This window comes from Sorex fumeus, unplaced genomic scaffold (genome assembly GCF_029834395.1).
Source record: "Sorex fumeus unplaced genomic scaffold, SorFum_2.1 ptg000265l, whole genome shotgun sequence".
NCBI lineage: Eukaryota > Metazoa > Chordata > Mammalia > Eulipotyphla > Soricidae > Sorex > Sorex fumeus.
In genome coordinates, this window is record NW_026606322.1 from 31,688,759 (window position 1) to 31,708,986 (window position 20,228).

Below are 20,228 nucleotides of genomic sequence, written 5' to 3' on the forward strand. Positions count from 1 at the left end.
TTTCCTTTTTGGGTCACACCTGGTGATGCTCAGAGGTTATTTCTGGCTCTGCACTCAGGAATTACTCCTGGCGGTGCTTGGAGGACCATGTGGGATGCTGGGAATCGAACCCGGGCTGGCCATGTGCAAGACAAACACCCTACCTGCTATGCTATTGCTTCAGTCCCCAGTTACATTTTTATACACTTTCTGAAATAATTCTCTTAATGCTGTTTAACTTGCTATTCATACTTGCTTATGAAGTTTGTCTACCCTAATTATATTAAAATGTAGTACAATCGAGTATGTGTGTTTTATATGGATAGATTCAAAACAATACAAAAATCGCAGAGCTGGTGTTTCTCATGTTAACAGTTTGAAAATAAAACTATATCTGCTATAAGAAAAAGGATAAAGATTAAACTATAATTTGCTCAGGTAGAATACTAGATTCAATTAATGATAACTATCTAAAGCCTCCAATATTTCTATTTCAGGAATTTATACCACTGTGATCCCTAAGACTATTATTGCCTTATAGATGTATCGGTTTACACAGCAAAGTTTTCTTGTTTATCTAAGATATAGAATTTTATATTCAAGGGAAAATTATTGATGGCCTCTCTATAGAAAACTCCCTCTGTACTATGCAACACTTTAGAGAATGTAATATTATGTAACATTTTGGTATGCTGGCAATCTCCTTCTCTCAAATGATTTATTGATAATTTTCTGATAAATATCTCAAAGGACAATCACCTTTCAAAATGGAGCTAGCACTATAAGCAGAAATAATTATTTCAGTCAATACAAATTTGATTAATCAGATAAAGGGAAACTCTGCACCCTTTGGCATGAGTCCAAACCAGTATGACTCCAGACTCTGTATCTGATATTAGAAATAAATGCTTTGGAATAAAATCTTTTTTATTGCTTTATCATAATGACCTCTATATGAATTTTCTACATAACAATTGAACTAGGAAACCTGTATCATCTGATCCTTTCAATTCCATTTCTTTCCTGATGAAAGACAAATATTGTTAGTTATGTATGCAGGTATATATTTTTTCCAAACAGAATGCTGTGCTATAATTAAGTCAACATATTCTACAGGGCTGGAGCTATAGCACAGTGGTAGGGCGTTTGCCTTGCATGAATCCAGCCCGGCAGTGCCGGGTTTGATTGCTCCGCCCCTCTCAGAGAGTCTGGCAAGCTACCGAGAGTATCTTGCCCGCATGGCAAAGCCTGGCAAGCTACCCATGACGTATTCAATATGCCAAACACAGTAACAACAAGTATAAAAATGGAGACGTTACTGTGTCCACTGGAGCAAATTGTTTGTTTATTCTACGGAACTTCTAAGGGGACTTCTTAGACACAAGAATAAAGAATATTGTCTAGCTGAAGTGATAGCACAGCAGATAGGGCGTTTGCCTTGCATGTGGTCGACCTGGGCTCAGTTCCCTGAATCCCATATGGTCACCCAAGCACCACCAGGGATAACTCCTGAGTTCAGAGCCAGGAGTAACCCCTGAGCATCACTGGGTGTAACTAAAAAAGAAAAAAAAAAGAATATTGTCTTTTTTGTTGTAAAGCAATGTCCTATCTATCTCCCTAACCAAGATCTATCCCCCCATTTAGAAATCAATATGCAGAGAAGCTAGATAAGTGCTAATTATCTATGCTCCATCCTTATTAGTTTTATTTAAATATGCTGATTTTATTTTAATGAGCTATGTATCAAGCAAGGAAAGTGCAAGTGTGTGCCTTTTCCAGAATCTTTCTAAACTCAGGAACTTAAAATAGACTCATATAGTGTGCATCTTCTTAGAAGGGCAACTGTAGTTTCTTAATAGAACTATCTTTAAACTACATTATACAGCCTCTATCATCCCATCTTCCATATCAGAAGCTATTTTTTACCACCTTTCAATACCCTTCTTTGCCCATCAAATTTCTTGTCGGGTAATAATAATAGAAAAGAGCATGTGTTTCACCACGTCTGAGAATAGTTGTACTTTAATATGAGACTTTTAATGGAATGTAATAGAAAAAAACTCCAATGCCCCAATTTGAATCAGGGTGACAAGAAATCAAGCAGTTCCTTTCTGAAAGATTTCTGACTTAAAACAGTATGAAAATGACTCTACATTTATGTGAATGAGTCTGACCCAGCAATCAGTAGCACAATATTTTATATAATGTGATGCAGAGAGATTTGAATTTATCTGTTCAGTCTACATTTTTGGCTAAACTTACCCAAAATCTGACATCCAAGTTCTAAAGTGGAAGAGTTTTCCCCCTCTCTAGATAAAGAGACATACACTCCAGGAATTTTTCTTCGTGGTTATAAACCTGTCATGCTTTTAAACCAAAAACAATGAAGGAATAATTGGAACAGATGGCAGACCTCAGAGAGAATACATCCATTGGGAATACAGCTGTTGGATAAATTTGTGAGATGTTTCTCCTATGATGAATTGATTCTTTAAGAAAGATCAGTTGCTATTCAGAAAGATCTTCGGGCATATATATATTTTTTTCAATGACTTGTGAGAAATGATTTCCAGTGTCAGTCCATTTAAGCAACACCAACAAAGACTGAAGTGAAAATATATTTAGATATAAGAGAAATTGCTCTCTGCACAAGTCTGGTCTTACCCTAACAATTCCCTAAAGGCTCCAAATTCCTTCCCATGGTTAAAGATTGGCAACATCAGCTTTAGTCATAACGCAAAATTGAAGACTTCATTTCTGACAGACTTTTAGGACAGAAGCTCTACAAATGGGCCTCCTGAGGGACTCAAAATAAAACTTGAGAAGAAGGAGAACAGTTAAGCCTTAAACATGTTACCAGGAGGCCAGAAATCACCTTCCTGAGAGACTGACTTTAAAGAGAGATCCTATCCATGTCTGTCTAAAATGTTTCTGGTATTGTGCAGCCTAAAGGCAGAGAGAGGAGAGAGAGTCAACATTTATGGAATGCCCGCTGTGTATACTATTATTATTACTGCTGCAACTGCTACCAGAAGAAACATTCTCACACCTTTCAAAGCAATTTCACGTACATATAGCAATATTTTGCTGGTTCTTAATTGCCCACATGCTATGTGGACGCTAATGGTGCTCATTTTGACATTAGCCGTTATTCTGGGGATGTTTAAGCAATTGACCAATGTTTTTTAATTTGACTTCAAAGAGCCTTTTTCTCTGACTAAATTACGTATCCTTTATTTTTCAATGGCTCACATAATACCAGAATTTATTTTGGGATACCTGGAGATAAGATAATGGTTAGGTACATGCCTAACATATGCCTGAGCTGAGTTCAGTTCTCAAGAGGAAAACGTCCCACAAGAATGCCTGGGTGCAGCTCTGGCTTAGAGACCCCGAAGCACTTCCAGGTATGACGCCAAAGAACCCCTAGCACCATCAGAGTGACCCAACTATCTCCCACATTGAAGGATCTGAGGTGAATTGCATCTTTACTCTCTGTAGAGTGATCCACTGGCCAAGAATCACCATCTGGAACCCTGGGTCTCCTGAATACCATTGGGGAGGTCCCTCCCCAAATTAATGTTTTCCTCACAGAGAATCTCAGTAATGGAGCCAGAGAGACAGCACAGAGTAGGGATATTGCCTCATATGTGGCTGAACCTAGTTTGATCTCCAGCACCTCAAGTATTGCCAGGAGTAACCTGTGAGCACACACCTAGTAATAAGCCCTGAAAATTCTGAGTTGTGGCCCAAGCACCACCCAAATCCCGCTAAAATAAGAAGTCTCAAAAATGAATGTATATTCCGTAGTCTTAATGAGGAAGTCACAATCTAACTCAAAAAAATTTTTCTCTTTTACTCTTAATTTTGAGTACTGATAATCACTTTAAGATACTGGGAAGATACTGGGGTGGAGGGAAAAAAAAATAAACTGTGACTTATGTCACAATCTGCTTTTCTAATTTCAGCCATCTCACAGAATAAGATGTCTATGTGGAAAAAAGAAAAGTGAGGGAGGCAAAGGGAGAAGATTCTTAGATCTTCCAGTACCTATTATTTTCATTTATACTTTGGCTTCCTGGGTTGGAGTGATAGCACAGTGGGTAGGGCATTTGCCTTATACGCAGCTGACCTGAGTTTGATTCCTCCACCCCTCTCGGAGAGCCCAGCAAGCTACCGAGAATATCTCACCCTCACAGCAAAGCCTGGCAAGCTACTCATGACGTATTTGATATGCCAAACACAGTAACAACAAGTCTCTCACAATGTTACTGGGCCTGCTCGAGCAAATTGGTGAACAACGGTAGGAGAGTGACAGTGACTATGGCTTCCTACATACTTCCAAATGTTAAATAAGAGGACTAAAATTTTAATTCCTAAAATCATTTCTGGTTCTAAAGTGCATGATTTTTTTCATTTCTTATTTTTTTTATTCTTTCATGTCCACTAAAAATATCTCTAAAGTTTACACAGTCATAGCCTTCTGAATATAATAAATACTAACAAATATTGATCATTGTCCAAAGAGAAATTAAGTTAAATTCTTACTATCTTTCATTTCTTCCTTTGCAATGATTCACATAAGTATCTATCATTGGGCAAGGTAAGGCTTTAAGCAAATAGTGGCTGTTTAGCTCTAATAAAATTAGCACATTAAAGACTTTACTAGAAGATGGAATAGAAATTATATCAATCTAGCTCTTATAATTTTTTTAAGAAACTGAATTTTGAATTATCCAAGGCCTGTTATTCATAGAATAGGTATGTGAGGTAGTATTGACTAATTACTATAAACAACATATGCAATATTTTATGTGTTACACTGTACTACATACAATATTTTATGTATGACCTTACTATGGGCCAACATGTATGTAAAGAGAAATTCTCCTTCATGCAGTCATTCTAGGACCCAGTCACTACTACTGATCTGAAGTCCTGCCTTCCTGTCAGTTATTGGGGAAAGGGTGAGAGAGACTAGAGGATCACTGTGAAATGATTTATGGATAAGAGTGAACATAATTCTACATCATGTAAGCTTCCAAGGGCTAGGAAAAAGTCACACAACCACACTGTATTGCAAAGAAGTTAAAGAACTATTTAGCCACTCCCATAGGAAGAAAATAAAAGAAATAATATTTTTGACCAAGACTGTCACAATATTAAATAACAAAAAGCCAAGATAAACTAAAATAGAACCCATGGAATCTTCAAACATGGGGAAAAGATTCATGAATAACTCACTGGAAGCAGAGGTGTGTCAAAATTCCTAGCTTGGTTTCTCTTGTTTAAAGAGAACACCCAATGTGCAAGAGTTCATCTCAACATGTCAGCAATTACCCTACCCAGTTAATTAGAGCCTTCAAGTTTTAGAATTTGACTTTTGTGCTCTTTATCAGTCAATTTTTATATTGGGAATGCCAACAGCCATCAGGTGTAAGATAGTATTCCTTCCTGACACCTTCTTCTACTTTTTGGTGACCAATATCCAAATGATCATACCTGCAGGTTCTCCTTACCGGGATAAAATAACTATTGCTATTCTTCAATTACAAGAAGAAGGAAAACTTCATATGATGAAAGAGAAGTGGTGGCGAGGGAATGGCTGCCCCGAGGAAGATAGCAAAGAGGCCAGTGCTCTGGGAGTCGAAAATATTGGTGGCATCTTCATTGTTCTAGCTGCTGGACTGGTCCTTTCTGTTTTTGTAGCCATTGGTGAATTTATATACAAATCACGAAAGAATAATGATACCGACCAGGTGAGTCATCTCTTTCTAGGACTGGGTAATTTTTCTTTTGTGTTATCTGTCTTAAGTTTGGGGAGGTTAAGGATGCTTGCCTGTTTTTGTAACAGTCTATTGAATTAGATGCCCAGAAGAGCCATTTTTGAGTTAGAGCAAAGAGCTCTTGAATCCCAGCCAGGTGCTTCTGGCACAATAGCGCCATCATTTATTAATGAGAAGAAGGAAGTGCCTTATACACTAAATCCAATTAATGCTATTTGGAATGACGGTGCAGAAATTCCAAACTCAGGTGCTTTCTCAAACAGTTATTTGTTCTTAAGACAGAAACTCTAGACAGACCATGGAAAAATAAACCCCAAATCAGAAAAGATATAAAAAGAGATTGTGAAAGAAATGTTAGTCATTCCTTAAATATAAATGCTGAGCACAGGTTCTAAAGCAAAGAGATGTATATAAAGATATAAGTATAGTAATTTGAAACTGAGCACTTGCATTAATGTCTGATTTATTAAAAGACAATTCACCAGGATTTTTGGCCTCGAAAGTAATAAACAATGCAAAATTATACTAAAATATATTAGATTTTTTCCCAAATTATACTGAGGCCTAGGATTGAACAGTCAGCCATTTAACTTAGTTTTGAATGAAATCACAACAGGATTTTACACTATTCAAAGATGATTGTGATTATGATTTCTTCACAAGCATATTAGAATAAATAGCACACAGAACTCAGTACCATTGTAATACAGTCAGGTGTCACCTCGGTTTTAAAATGCTGCTACAATTTTGAAACTATGAACTGTGAATAATGCTAGCTTAAAGCTTGGCAGTCACTGTTATAAAAATTGTAATAGCTTTTGAACAAAGGCTTCCACATTTTAATTTTGCACTAGTGCTACAAATTGTGTGACCAGTTTTGATTAATAATCTCTCAGTAGATACACTTTCCTGAAGTAGAAGCACTTTTGTAAAATCCCTAAACCAGTCATGTTTGATTTTATTCTGGTTTCATCATAAAAATTTCCCCAAACCAGAGTGCAATTTTGAGAACACCTAGCACTCCTTCCCTGGACCTTGTTAGAGAAAACATTTTTACTAAGAGGGACACTTCATTGATCTGCTTTGTTTTAACTTTCAATTTGCTCTTGATGTGTCTTGTTTTATGCAACTAATTTGAAAACTGAATGCTTATATTTGTTATGCTTTTTGCGCTCCTCATAATTTTCAGCTTCATTTGATATGAATTTTTGTTTAGACACTCATTTTTGCTTCCGATTTATTCATTTTTCTATATGTTTTCTCACCATTTTTGCATGCAAGCATTTTTGTTTCTTTTATGGACTATAGTGTAAGCAAACTTATGAGCCCAACTCCACTTCTGGAACCACTTTATGAATTTAGGATGTGGCAAATTAATTTGAGAGAAAGAGGGATTCGGACACAGTCCTCAGTACATATTGTGTGATCCATTTTTTAAAAGTGCATTCAGTATAAAATGTTTGTGATACATCAATGTTATCTGTACCTATCAAGCACAGACAGAATTCTTTACACTTTCACTATAGCAAAAATCAACTGTTTCAGAAATTGAATATGATGCACTGGAAATGAATGTGCAATGTGTGTAGACACAGACATCATGTGTTGGTACAGACATCAAGATAGGTGTGCCTACAGGAACCTGCTTCGACACCGAGAGAATGATTGTCTTGGCTTTATCTTCACGCATTAAAAATAAGTATCATGGGGCTGGAGTGATAGCACAGCGGGTAGGGCATTTGCCTTGCACATGGCTGACCTGGGTTCGATTCCTGGCATCCCATATGATCCCCCGAGCACCGCCAGGAGTAATTCCTGAGTGCAGAACCACAAGTAACACCTGAGCATCTCTAGGTGTGGCTCAAAAACCAAAACCAAAACCAAAGCAAAAGGCAACTCCTTATGAAAAAGTAGATGCAGACTTAGCTGTGTAAAGCATGAAAAAAGGGCTAATTTTGTGGAATTCTTTGCATCGGTGTGAATCTTTTTTCCCTCTTTTTGCATATATTCTGCCCATTATATTCTTGCTAGCTACCAGTAACTCTTATCTTTTTATTATAATAATGACAATGTTAATTTTTCATGCAAGTTGATTCTATTTCGTAAGATGTATTATAAACACAGAAACTCAAAGGTTGCCTTGGGTTTTAAAAGTTCAGAAAGACCGTGCCCCCCCCCCAAAAAAAGGAAAAATTAACTGTGAGTCTCTTCTAATGTCACAAAAGAGAGTGAGCTAAATAGAACATCACTCAGGAAAGCACAACACAATCAAGAGGATCCCTGGCTGGAAAGCCATTAACCTAAAGCTCTCAAATTGCACATATTTGCACAGCCTAACAGTCTCCTGTGGGTTCTGATAGATAGTATTACCACTTTCTAAAGAACTGAAAGGTTTTTTTTCAAGCTATATATTATTTCTTGCAAGCTCCAAGCAAAGTCCTATGCTCCAAATAAATGCATAGCATCTTCCATTTTCCACTCACTCGACTTCACTCTGCATTGATGAACATCTTTGCACGATGATATTATTTCATTTCCTTCCCACTCGCCCAGGATGAAGCGGTTGTACTTGTAGCAATCTTTTTTGAGCGCTGCTGGTTTCATACTCATTTCTCTGGATTCTTTGCCATTTTCAATTCATTCCAAATGTATTGAAGAGAAGGGCAAAGAGGAGAAAATAAATAGTGGGGAGAATTTCCATACACATTAGTTTCAGATCTCTCAAGATTTATTGCCCACCTGCATTCAACCTGCTGTAAATAATTCCCACTCTAACTCAGCTAAGTGACACAGAAAGCCAAGTGCATATTTAATTTGTTGTGACAGAGAATGTCTACTTTCCTCCTGGGCTTGTTTCTTCCTAGAGTGAGGAGGAGAATTGAACATGTCTTTCATCTTCCCTCGATATGGGATTGGTTGGTTTTGATTCTCCTTAATGGGATTACCTTGACAGATAAAGTGATCCCCAAAAATATATTTCTCAGAAGTAGAAATAAGCCAGCTGTGCAATCATGTTGCATTTTGGCCTTCACTTTGCTTAGCGCTAACAGGGTTCTAATTTTTGAAGCATACATCCCTTCAATTGACTATACATTTTGGATAACATGTTCAGAACAGTTGATTCTTACCCTGAGTATTTCTCAGTATTGCTCTCTACTTTAAATAAGTGCTGTTTTAAAGAAAGTACCTGTAAATAGCGCTAACAGATTTTTAGTATTTTTAATTTTTTAAAGGCTACAATAATATACTATTGTTACTTTCTTTACTCATGCAAGGCAACAGTGCATTTACTGTTTGTAAAGTCCCACACAAGGATTTACTGTTTGTAAAGTGAATGCAGCATCATGTTTGCCCATGATCAGAGTTCACATTTTCATAAGGAATAGGACCAAGTGCTGGAATAAATGTCACACTATTTTTAGTTTCATAATCACTGTATATTCCATATACAGAATTTCATATGCAGAAACTACAAATTACATAAATTTATATTCTCAAAGACTAATATGACAAAAATGCTACCAAAACAGTTCAGGAGTGATAAATTTAGATGCAGGGAACGTACAATAATAATACTGGACTTACATATAAACTAGGTTTTAAATACATAGTTCTGAGTTTTTGAGTAAAGATGTGGTTCCTTCTGAAAATTAATTTTGGTGTATTGTTGTACACTGTATACTGCCTAATTCTAAATTTTACATACTTTCAAAATGTTTTCATGTATAGCATTAGAGTTGATGCTTTCAGCTATTTTTTCAGTTGAACTAAGCAGTAAATTTGATATTAGAGTTGTCTATCTGGAGTTGTAGACTTTCATTCTCAGATTTTAGACTTTAATTCTAGTCTAGACTTTAGAATTTAAATTTTGACATTAATTCAGTTTTAGACTTTAATTCTCAGATTTGCTGAGAATTAAATGAAATAATATAATGGCATAAAAATAAAATGTCTTATAAAACTCCTATTAATAGATATTGACTAATAGATCTCAGTTCCTTATATATATAGTAAGTATTGTTCTTACTCACATGGGCAGATGGACAGTAAGAAAACATTGGACAAGGACCAGGGAGATAGAATAATGGGTAGGACATTTGTTTGGCATGCAGCCAACCCACATTTGATCCTCAGTGTCACATATGGTCCCTGAGCCCCACCCAGAGTGATCCCTGAGCACAGAGCCAGGTAAAATCCTGAGCAACCCTGCTTATGAGCTCCCCCCCCGCCCCAAAAAGGAGGGGGATAAGAAAAAATTGGACATATTAAAACAGAGTCTGGCTTGGGAAGCAGGTTTTCTGATTCAGACACTCAAACTACATTTAAGACCTCTTTTCCTCATACAAACATTTAAAAAAATGGCAATGCATGAAATTCTAGCTTATTTTGGAATAGGGCCAAAGTAATAATAATTATTAAGGGGCTCAGTTGATTCGGATATGCAGGAGTAAGCTAGCATAATCTGATGTGCATCACTTAATAAATCATTGTTTATTGACTGATGTAAGAAGTTCGACCACTAATTCCAAGCAACATATAGAGAGCTACTTAACATTCAACATTCAATTCAAAGACCTTTTCCATGGAGGATCAATAAAAAAACTTTTCACATCATTAAGATAGATGCATCATTGCATTCTATTGACAAATGTCATGCCTGGTTGTATGGTATGCCATACAACCTTCATTCATTTCAGATACCTGAGTTCCTTATACTCTCTGCCTCTTCCTTGTAGACTCAAACCTCTAGCCCTTGCTATCCTATTAGATATAGTTTCACACATCCTTGCTATCAAATTTGCTAAAAGCAAACTTTTTACAAGGCCAGAGAGATAGTACAATAGATAAGGTACTAATTTTGCAGATGACTCATCCAGATTCAATCCCCAGCACCCAATATGGTCCCCTGAGCCTGAGTACAGAGCCAAGAGTAAGTTCAGGAGCACCACCAAGTGTGGCCAACCTCTACTTTCCCAAATGTTTGTATATTAAGGCACTGTACTGTACTGTACTGCCCTCCCGTTGTTGATCAATTTGCTCAAGCAGGCCCATAACGTCTCCATTTTGAGACTTGTTACTGTGTTTGGCATATTGAATACATCATAGGTAGCTTGCCAGGCTTTGCCATGCGGGCGAGATCCTCTTCAGTAGCTTGCCAGGCTCTCTGAGAGGGGCGGAGGAATCGAACCCGGCTCGGCCGGGCTGGCTGTGCGCAAGGCAAATGCCCTACTGCTGTGCTATTGCTACATTAAGGTAAAACATGTAAACTCTATTTTTTACATAAGTAGTTATAGTATTTCAGTATGCCTAAGATTGTCTAGGAAAACACTCTAAATTATAGATTGAAGCCACTCCTCCCTCTAGAATTTCCTCCCCAGTGAATAAAGAGCAGAAGTTAGTGTTTGTCTTTATTTGTATTTTTTAAAAATTAGACAGTGAATGCTTAAAACTATTTGTGCATATTACTTTTCATCAAAATTGATTCAAATACAGTGTGCTTCCATATACAGCAGTGCACACGAGTGTTTCTTAAAACAATCTTCAGGACAAGAGTTTTGGGTTTTGTTTTGTTTGTTTGTTTTGAACAGTGGTTTTTATTCGAGGTTTCTTTCCCCAATACTCCTACATACAGCTGTTTTACTTAAAGGTAGTTGGAAAAACATAAATTTTCATTAAAACCCACTTGAGTGCAGCAGTTTGTCTTCAAATTAGGTGGCAAACGTGAATTTTCATTAACACTGGCAAGTTATCTCTGGGTTGTGCTTTGAGAAATGCTGCTTAAAGTTAAGAAGAGAACAGGGAGGCATGGAAAGATTGAACAAGTGCATCGACAGCCAGGCAGCACCTAATCCTGTGTAATGTGTTGTCTGACAAGCCCATCTATAGACTACTAAAATAGGGGGGAAATACAGCTTATTTCACTGTAGACTAAAATTTTAAATGGAATAGATTTAGAGCTTTTTCCAGCAAAATTGGAACTACATAAGGAATGAATAGTAGATCATGATCATGGCCTGAGAAAATTAGCTAGATCACATGACTATAAACCTATCCAAGGAAATTTTTTCCCCAAATACCTTAATGCATTTGACGTGCATTATATAATATTCTATATGAGCTATCTGTGGCAAAATCGCAACACAATGAATTTCAATTTGCTTCCAATCTGACCCTTATACTGTGAAGTCTATTTCAATGTTAGCAAGTTAAATATAGCTGAATAACCTCGAAAATCAGAAAAGAAAGCAAAGCATTCTTAGTTCTTGGAATATTTTCTGCACATCTAACAGTGCCAAATGGCATTATTAATTAACTCTTACTGACAATAAAAATTTTCTGCCTTCCGCTGCAGTTTAACGAGCCTTTAGGAACCATCTCATTATACTTCTAGTAGTTAAGGAATTTTATGTCCAGATGCACACACATATTAAAATCATTATTTTTTTCTTTCAAAAACTCTTCCATAGAGATTGATACTGTGGAAAATGAGTTTTTTTTACATTTTTTAAGAATTCTATTTTTACAAAGATAAGGACTCCTTGTTCAAGAAAATTAACATTATGAATGTGCTATGTGGTTTGGCACCGTTGAACCTGGAAGTTACCTGCCGAAATAGGGCTCAAAGACCAAATTGCAGAAAAACAAATTTCCATTTTTTGACATTCACATCCAGACAGACACAGAAAATAATGAATAGAATTTAAGTAATGTGATTATATTACTTAGCTCACTACATCAATCACTTTTAAAAATTGATCAGAATTTTCTTTCTGCCTAATTTACCTTATATTTCCACTCGAGTATTCAGAGTTAATTCAGACTTTCTTTATTTCAAATAAAAATACTGACCTGGAGATGGAGAGATAGTACACATGTTAAGGTACTTACTTGCCTTGCATGCAGACAAGCCACATTCCCCATTCAATCACTGGCACTACCTAGTTCCCAAGCCTGAGCCACACCTAGCGCTGTTGGGGCAACTGGGTTCAAGTTATCCTCACCTCCAGAGTGTCTGAATATCAGAGTCCTTGGGCCCTAACATTAAACGACAGGACTGAGAATCACCGGGATCACCCCACTCTCCCAGCTTTTAACTCTACTTGAGCAGAACAAAATTTACAAAAAAAGAATTTAATAATAACATTGACAAGATCGCTAAGTCTTTATCAACCATACAAACTAAGAAACTAGTGTCTATTAATAACCCATCCCAATTTAGTATTTATCTTCTCTTTGAGTCGTTTGGTACTTCATAAGATGCTTTCAAGTATCTCCAAATTGTTTTCTTCTGGAGTCTGATCAACTGGTTTAGAAAATGATTTGAAGAAGTCTCTCTAATCAGGTTATTTCTGTAATTCTACAAAGAAGCTTTCTCCTGCCTGGAAATCTTTACATCGATCAATTAACAGAGAGGCCAGGAAGTAATTAACATCCATTTAGAAATAACCTCCAATATACAAGTTGTCACTATCTTAAAAACCAAACAAACAGTGAAAGATGTCTGTGTTCCAATGAGAAGATGACTTTGGGATTACAAATCAAGAATTCAAGTCTTTCCCTGCTGTTTGGGGGGAAAATTCTGTGCTTTCCTCAACCTCAGTCTCTTCTGCAAATTGAGGTGTTGGCCTGTCACCAGGATATCGCTTAAAGCCATTAGGATAGTGGAAAGAAAATATCAATAAAGAAGCAGTATAAAATCAAGCTTACATATACATAAATATATAGAATTTTATAGTGTTGTATAGTTATCTTGCTTCACCATTAACTGAATGTGTAATAGCCTGCTCTGAGTATAGGGAAAATCCACTATCCTGGTATTAAAGAATGAAAAAACTACCCACTCAATCATAAAAATCACTGCAAATATAAGGAAGTCACAGACAGAATTATTCTTTGTTTTGAGTAGTCTGTACAATAGGTTAAAAGCATCTACCCAGAGATTACTGGAAGCTAGGATCTGATCACATACTCCATCATAATTCTAGAAAGAGATATTCAGTGGGACTGACTCGAAGCAAAGTGAAAACTGTTACAGAACTGAAGTGATTTTGCTAAGTGAAAAGGAGAAACAAAGGAAAGGGACATTTTTTCCCATTGTTTTTATGTTCTATTGCCTTTGCTTCCCACTTTTTCTCTAGTTTGATCAAGCATCGAGGTTTACTTACAATTTTCTCCAAGGTAGGAATAAGACAAATTCATAACTTTGCATTTTTAAATAGACTATACAAATTTGTAGCATAAACAAAAAGTCATGAAAATTATGCTTCTCCAGCTGAAGATCCACAGGTTTTATTAATAAACTATTTTAGTTAATATATACATATATAATATATATGTATATGTATCTCACCCACATGGCAAAGCCTGGCAAGCTACCCGTGACGTATTTGATATGCCAAACACAGTAACAAGTCTCACAATGTTACTGGGCCCGCTCGAGCAAATTGATGAACAATGGAAGGACAGTGACAGTGACAGTATACACACACACACACACACACACACACACACACACACACATATATATATATATATATATATATATATTTGTAATTAGCAAGAACTGAAACACAAAATTCCAAACTTGGGGAAAATCTATGCAATTATACACTCTAAATATTTTCTATCCCTAACATATTTTTGGCCACCAAAAAATTAAAAAAAAAGAATTGGAAGGAAGCATTGAACTTGAGATGATGTCAGTATTTCTGGATGGAGGCCTAATGTGTGTCCCTTAGCTTCATCCCGTCTTGGAAGAAAGAAAGAAAGAAAGAAAGAAAGAAAGAAAGAAAGAAAGAAAGAAAGAAAGAAAGAAAGAAAGAAAGAGAGAGAAAGAAAGAAAGAGAAAGAAAGAGAGAGAGAAAGAAAGAAAGAAAGAAAGAAAGAAAGAAAGAAAGAAAGAAAGAAAGAAAGAAAGAAAGAAAACTGATAAGTTCAGGGGAACTCCTAAATAGAAAATGTCATTATTGTGTTAACTAGAACATCCCAGAAAAATTGTGAAATTTATAAGCAAGTCTCTTGAGTCAAGTATACCAGTATCCAGGAGTTAGTCTATGAACAACTTTATAGTGCTCATTCCTGGAGTATCTCAGATGAAACATTCAAAAATTTCACAGCCTTTCCCAAGAATGAGTTTGTGAAAGGACTGGTAGTACTCCTAGCAGTTGTGTAAGTTGGAGGCAGAAGTAGAAAAGTAGCAAAGTGTATCTCTGACCTGGAAGCCAGGTAGACATAAAGACAAGTGGTGAACACTGCCCAGAAGCATAGGTAGTAGCCTCTTCCTTTCTTAGCAATGTCCAGGCCCTCCATAACCCTCAGGCACTCAGAATAAAGGAAGAGAGGAGGAAGAGGACGGTGGGAAACGGCTACAGTAGTTGAGCCAATATCATCCTACTCCCTTAAAAGCATTTTAAAACAAAAGTGAATTAATAACCTTATGTTGAAGAGATCTAATAGCAGAGTGTAACCTCTTAGCTAAAGTGAGTTCTGTTATTCTTTTAAAAGGAACCACATAGGTTGTGGGAGGGGGGCACACCTGAGTTTATAGCTTGCAAAAAATATTACTCATTAGATATATAAGATATATAGGTTGATACCTTAAAGATTTTACATATGGTGGACACATGTACTGTGCACAGCTAACATCTTCTGTCAGGATAGATATACCTCGAGGCAGAATTATTCTGTGCAGGAGAGACAGACAAGAATTTTTTTGTGAACTTTAGTTTTATGGCCCTAACTCAAGCTCTGAGTTGCTAAAAGGATCAGGCACTCCTCTTTAGGTGAGAGAAGGCTAATCCCCGGGACATCAACTGTAAAATCTTTGAGGGCAGCCAGGGGGGCCCAGACAGCTCTTGCCCTCATAGCCTGCATTTCGGGGTGGGCCTGGGCTGTTCACCCAGCCAGGACAGCCCAGGCCGTGAGGCAGATGGCGGAGGAGACGAGGGCCAAGCCGGTTGATTGATCAGATGCCGTTTATTCCATTCTCCCCATGTGCCTGCCCCAGTCTCTCTGAGCCTCACATTCTAGTCTTGATGTCGGTGGGCCCCACGGGTGACTTATGTGAAGCGGGGAGGAGAAAGACTGTCACTTTCTCCCCACTCGCCTCTGCCACTCGGGACCCAGGGTTGCTGGGTTCTTGTCTCACCTCGCAGAAAGGAATTTCAGGAGTAGACAAGCAGTGAAGTAAATAGATTTTATTTGGAGGATTTTTAGGTATGGAGGGAGGGAGAGGGAGTGAGAGAGTAAAGTTAGACACGAAAGCATGAAAGTATACATCTCAAGAGGGGAGATGCGGGCGACACACGTGCTCCAGAACCACATGTGCTCAGCCACATGGGCGCAAGCAGCACATGGGCTCAGGCAGCCTATTGTCGCCATTCCTTTGTTCAAGGTGGCCTTCATAGGGTTCCTCCAACCTGCCCCCACGTGGGGCTTCTTCCCAGGTAAATGTCCCGTTGCTAAGGAGGTTACCAGGGAGGATGGGAGTGGTGATGGTCTTCTTTGAAATTCCTTTCTTGGCCTTTTGTTCCCAGAGGAGCTTCTTTGGGTCTGTTGCTGGAGCCAGGTGAGGGTCTTATCAAGCCTTAGTTCCCGTTTTGCTATTTTCTGCAGGGCTGGCTTTTGTCGTTGCCTTGGGAGGGGACCCTCCCTGTCTACCTGCCTACATCAGTCTCACACTGCTTCTCATTCCCATCTCCTTCTGTCTCTCCCTCTCATCTCTGCACGCCATCTTGCAGCCTGGGCTCTCTCTCTCCATGTGCTTGGTCCTGTATTTTTCTTCTGCATTCTTCTCTCTATGTCCCCCTTGCTAGCCTCTCTGCTGTCCATCTTGCAGCCTTGCTCTCTCCTCTCTCCAGCTCTCTTGCCTCCAACTTGCCTGCACTCTGGGCAGACACTGCACCCAGTAAGGTAGCAAAATCAAGAAAGCCCTTCCTTAGGGTCACCAGGTTCAAAGGGAACACCACTCGAGAGGTATTCCAGAGTCCTTCCTGACTGCCCAAGGGCAAAATACCCCTTAAGGTGTTTTCCTCTTTTCCCTAGTCCAATAACTCTATCAACATCTCAATACTAGTTATTTTTGTATGGACACAGCAAGAGATACCATTGAGGCTTGTAGGGCAGCTCTCCTGGGACCATCTTGCCACAGACTCAGACTATAGCGCTCAGGCCAGATTACTCTTTCCTAACCCTAGCAGGGTCCAAATCTAGTTATTACTATTTGGATCATGACAGCATTTCTTCATGCCCAAGCTCTTAACTTAGAGTTAAGCATTATGGCACTTTGGCCATGCCCATCTCGATGCCAGGGTAGCACATAGCTTACAACTTGCCCTGGTTCCATCCAGTCCCTCGTCTCGACCCTGCTTTGGGGCAGCTGAGGCTTAGGTGAGAGAACAGATGCCCAGGAGGAAAATATCACTGAGAGTCAGTCAGAAAGCATGTTTTCTTGTGTCCATACAAAAAGGACATTGCTCTGAATAAACTATGCAAAGGACTTAGGAAGAAGACAAAAACAGAAATTACAAGTCAACAGAGCACAAAGAAAGTTACAAATAAACACAGAAGAATGGGAGCACTATGATAGGAGCAACCCACTGTCACTGTCACTGTAACTGTCCTCCCGTTGTTCATCTATTTGCTCGAGCGGGCCCAGTAACGTCTCCATTGGAGACGTTGTTGTTACTGTGTTTGGCATATCGAATACAACACGGGTAGCTTGCCAGGCTCTGCCATAAACCTAAACTACCCGACGCTATGCAGGAAGGACAAAACAGTGTTATCCTACAATCAATCTCAATTCTCATTATAGACCCGTTCATGGACATCTAAGAAGAATGCCTAGAGTGGTTCTGGGAGCTCTGAGCTTGTAAGAGGGGCTGACAGTGACCACACACAGTGAGTAGGAGAAGGAAAGTGGCCCTGTGGATACTCTGATTGCCAGGCATTGAAGTCAGAAGAACTGCTTAGCTCTGGTTGCCTACTAGAAACTTCTCCCCACACATAAAAGCAGTTCTTTGCTTTCTTGGCATGATGCTAAAGTGAGTCACGTCCCAGTCTCCTTTGCCTACTCTGAAACCCTCTTCCTGCCCTTTCTGGGGCCAAGAAAAGGCTTACTTGCTCTTGAATGCCCCACAAAGGCCCTGGAAGACTCCATCTCGATATGGTCAGCTGTTAGTCTTCTTGAGGGACCTTCCTGGAAAAGTCTAGGTGAAAGAAAGGGTACCTATTCTCTACTTTCTGGGCTTCAATCAAGCTGTCTACCTTGTTTCATCCCCGGGGCATTGGAATCCACAAAGGCCAATTGAGGTATAGGTATTCCTCAGTATCCAAGCTTTCTCCTCAGCATGCTGAACTCTTTGAAAGTCAATTCACAACAATTCTCTTCATACCCATCCCCAATCCTATTTGTTGGATCCTGAAGGCTCTGAGGCAAACTTTTCCATTCAAAGAGACTTCTTTTTCCTTTCAAACACCTGGCTGTGGTAATTAATAGCTTCAAAGAAGGCCAGGGCTTCTGTAGATCCATAAAAGGCTATTTAAGAGCTCTAAGCTGCAAATTTGACTCTATTTCTCTTTCCTTATCATCCCTAATCCTGGGGCAGTGCATATCAAAGGTTCTTGCTACAACTTTAAAAGTAGGGAAAAGGGTTTAAATTCAGAAGAATTGGAAAAGGCATAGGGATTTGTATTAAAATGTTACATTGGTGCAATAGTAACCTCACTTTTGGTAGTTTTTTTCATGGAATTATTCCTAATGCTAGAAGAAAATAAATTTATACATTTCTATATTCTAAGAGTTTGGGAGTATGGGTCTGAGCAGCTGTTTCAGGTAAAAATTTCTTGCTGAATAAACAAATTCTTAAAACTCTTTTATATGTGCATACACATATGTGCATATAGCATGCCGTTCTACAATAGGCTTAGGAATGTTTTAATAAAATATTGATTTTTCTAAATGAGAGCCAGAGAGGTAGTACAGAGTCAAGGCACCTACCATGCATGCAAACTGACCTCCCAGTTTAACCCTGGTTCCCTAAATACAGCCAGATGTGATCCCTGAGCCCAACCCCATGACACCCCAAAAATAAAATGAAAAATAATGAAGAGAGTTTTTTTTAAATCCTTGGGCCTACTTGTTAAAAAAAAGCAACTCATCAAGACACTACTATCACAGAAATACATTAGTTACATTTACCACATCAAGAAAAATAACATAACAGTAATAATAATCCCTCTATTTCTCAATATCTTCATTTATATTACATATTTGCTAAAAATGGTCTTCACAAAACCCATTCAGATCATAGCCTGCCTTCATGTTAGAGCAGTTTTAAGCAAAGATTTTTTTCTAAAAGATACCTATACGGCCAGAATGATAGTATAGAAGGTAGGGCATTTTCCTTGTACGAAATTGACCCAGGTTCAATCCCTGGCATCCCATATCAACCCCTGAGCACCACCAGGAGTAATTTCTGAGTACATAGAGAGGAGTAACACTAATCCCTGGCATCCCATATGGTCCCCCAAGCACCACCAGGAGTAATTCCTGAGTGCAGAGCCAGGAGTAACCCTGAGCATCACTTGGTGTGGCTCAAAAAACAAAAAAAAAATAATAATAATAAAGAAAGAAAGAAAGAAAGAAAGAAAAGATAGTGTTTACTGTATTTTCTCCCACTAAATTCTCTCTCATATGTAATGTATAAATTTCTTAGACAATGTCATAAAGCATTCATGTGTGTTTAAATAAGGAAAGTCATAAAATGAAGAAAGAAACCTAGGACAAGGGAGCCAGCACAGGGCTTACAGGTACAGGCAAAGGGATGATCTCTTGCACTGCACATTTATATCCCTGGAACCACCAGGTAGCCATAGTGGCCCTCTAATTACTAGTAGGCTGGCCCAGGTGGTACCCTCTCTCTGGGAGGGGGGAGGAGAAGGCGATTGGGGGAAGCAAGCAGCTCTGCATTCTCAGTCCCAAGCATTGAACCCTCAGGCCTAGTGGGTTGAGTGCTTCTGAGACCTTCTCCTGACCCCCTGAGCACAACTTGGGAGATAAAAGGAATGAAAGAAATGTAAATTTTGCATTGTATTCTTGAATAAACTAGCACAGGCTAGAAAATAACAATGGAAAAATAAATAAACCCATAAAGACAAGCATCTAATGAACTTGTTTTAGATATACCAATGAATACAAGTCTTGAATGCATACGTATTATCTATACACTGAGAAATCAGACTGATATTCACGGTCTGATGCTAAATTTGCCAGCAGTAGGGAAGGCAGTCCTAGACAGAAATTCTGGTTCTTTTCATTATTGCAAACTCAGATTGAATTCTAGGAGAATTCTATACAGTTTAAAAATTCTTTTGTTTTTCACCCCTGGACTATTTTTCTTAGGTAGTTTATTTTAGCTACCAAACAGAAAGAACTTGATTAGCTCCTCCCTCAAAACCGCCTGG

The 20,228-nt window shown here is 38.3% G+C and overlaps 1 protein-coding gene across 4 annotated transcripts in view; it reads left to right on the forward strand.

Annotated features, from left to right (window-relative positions):
- GRIK1 (glutamate ionotropic receptor kainate type subunit 1) overlaps positions 1–20,228 on the forward strand; it is a 489,681-nt gene that overhangs the window by 461,816 nt on the left and 7,637 nt on the right. For all 4 annotated transcript variants that reach the window (XM_056109201.1, XM_056109204.1, XM_056109202.1 and 1 more), the window contains one exon: positions 5,488–5,738. In XM_056109201.1, coding sequence (XP_055965176.1) covers positions 5,488–5,738 — 251 coding nt within the window. The remainder of the gene's footprint in view (positions 1–5,487; positions 5,739–20,228) is intronic.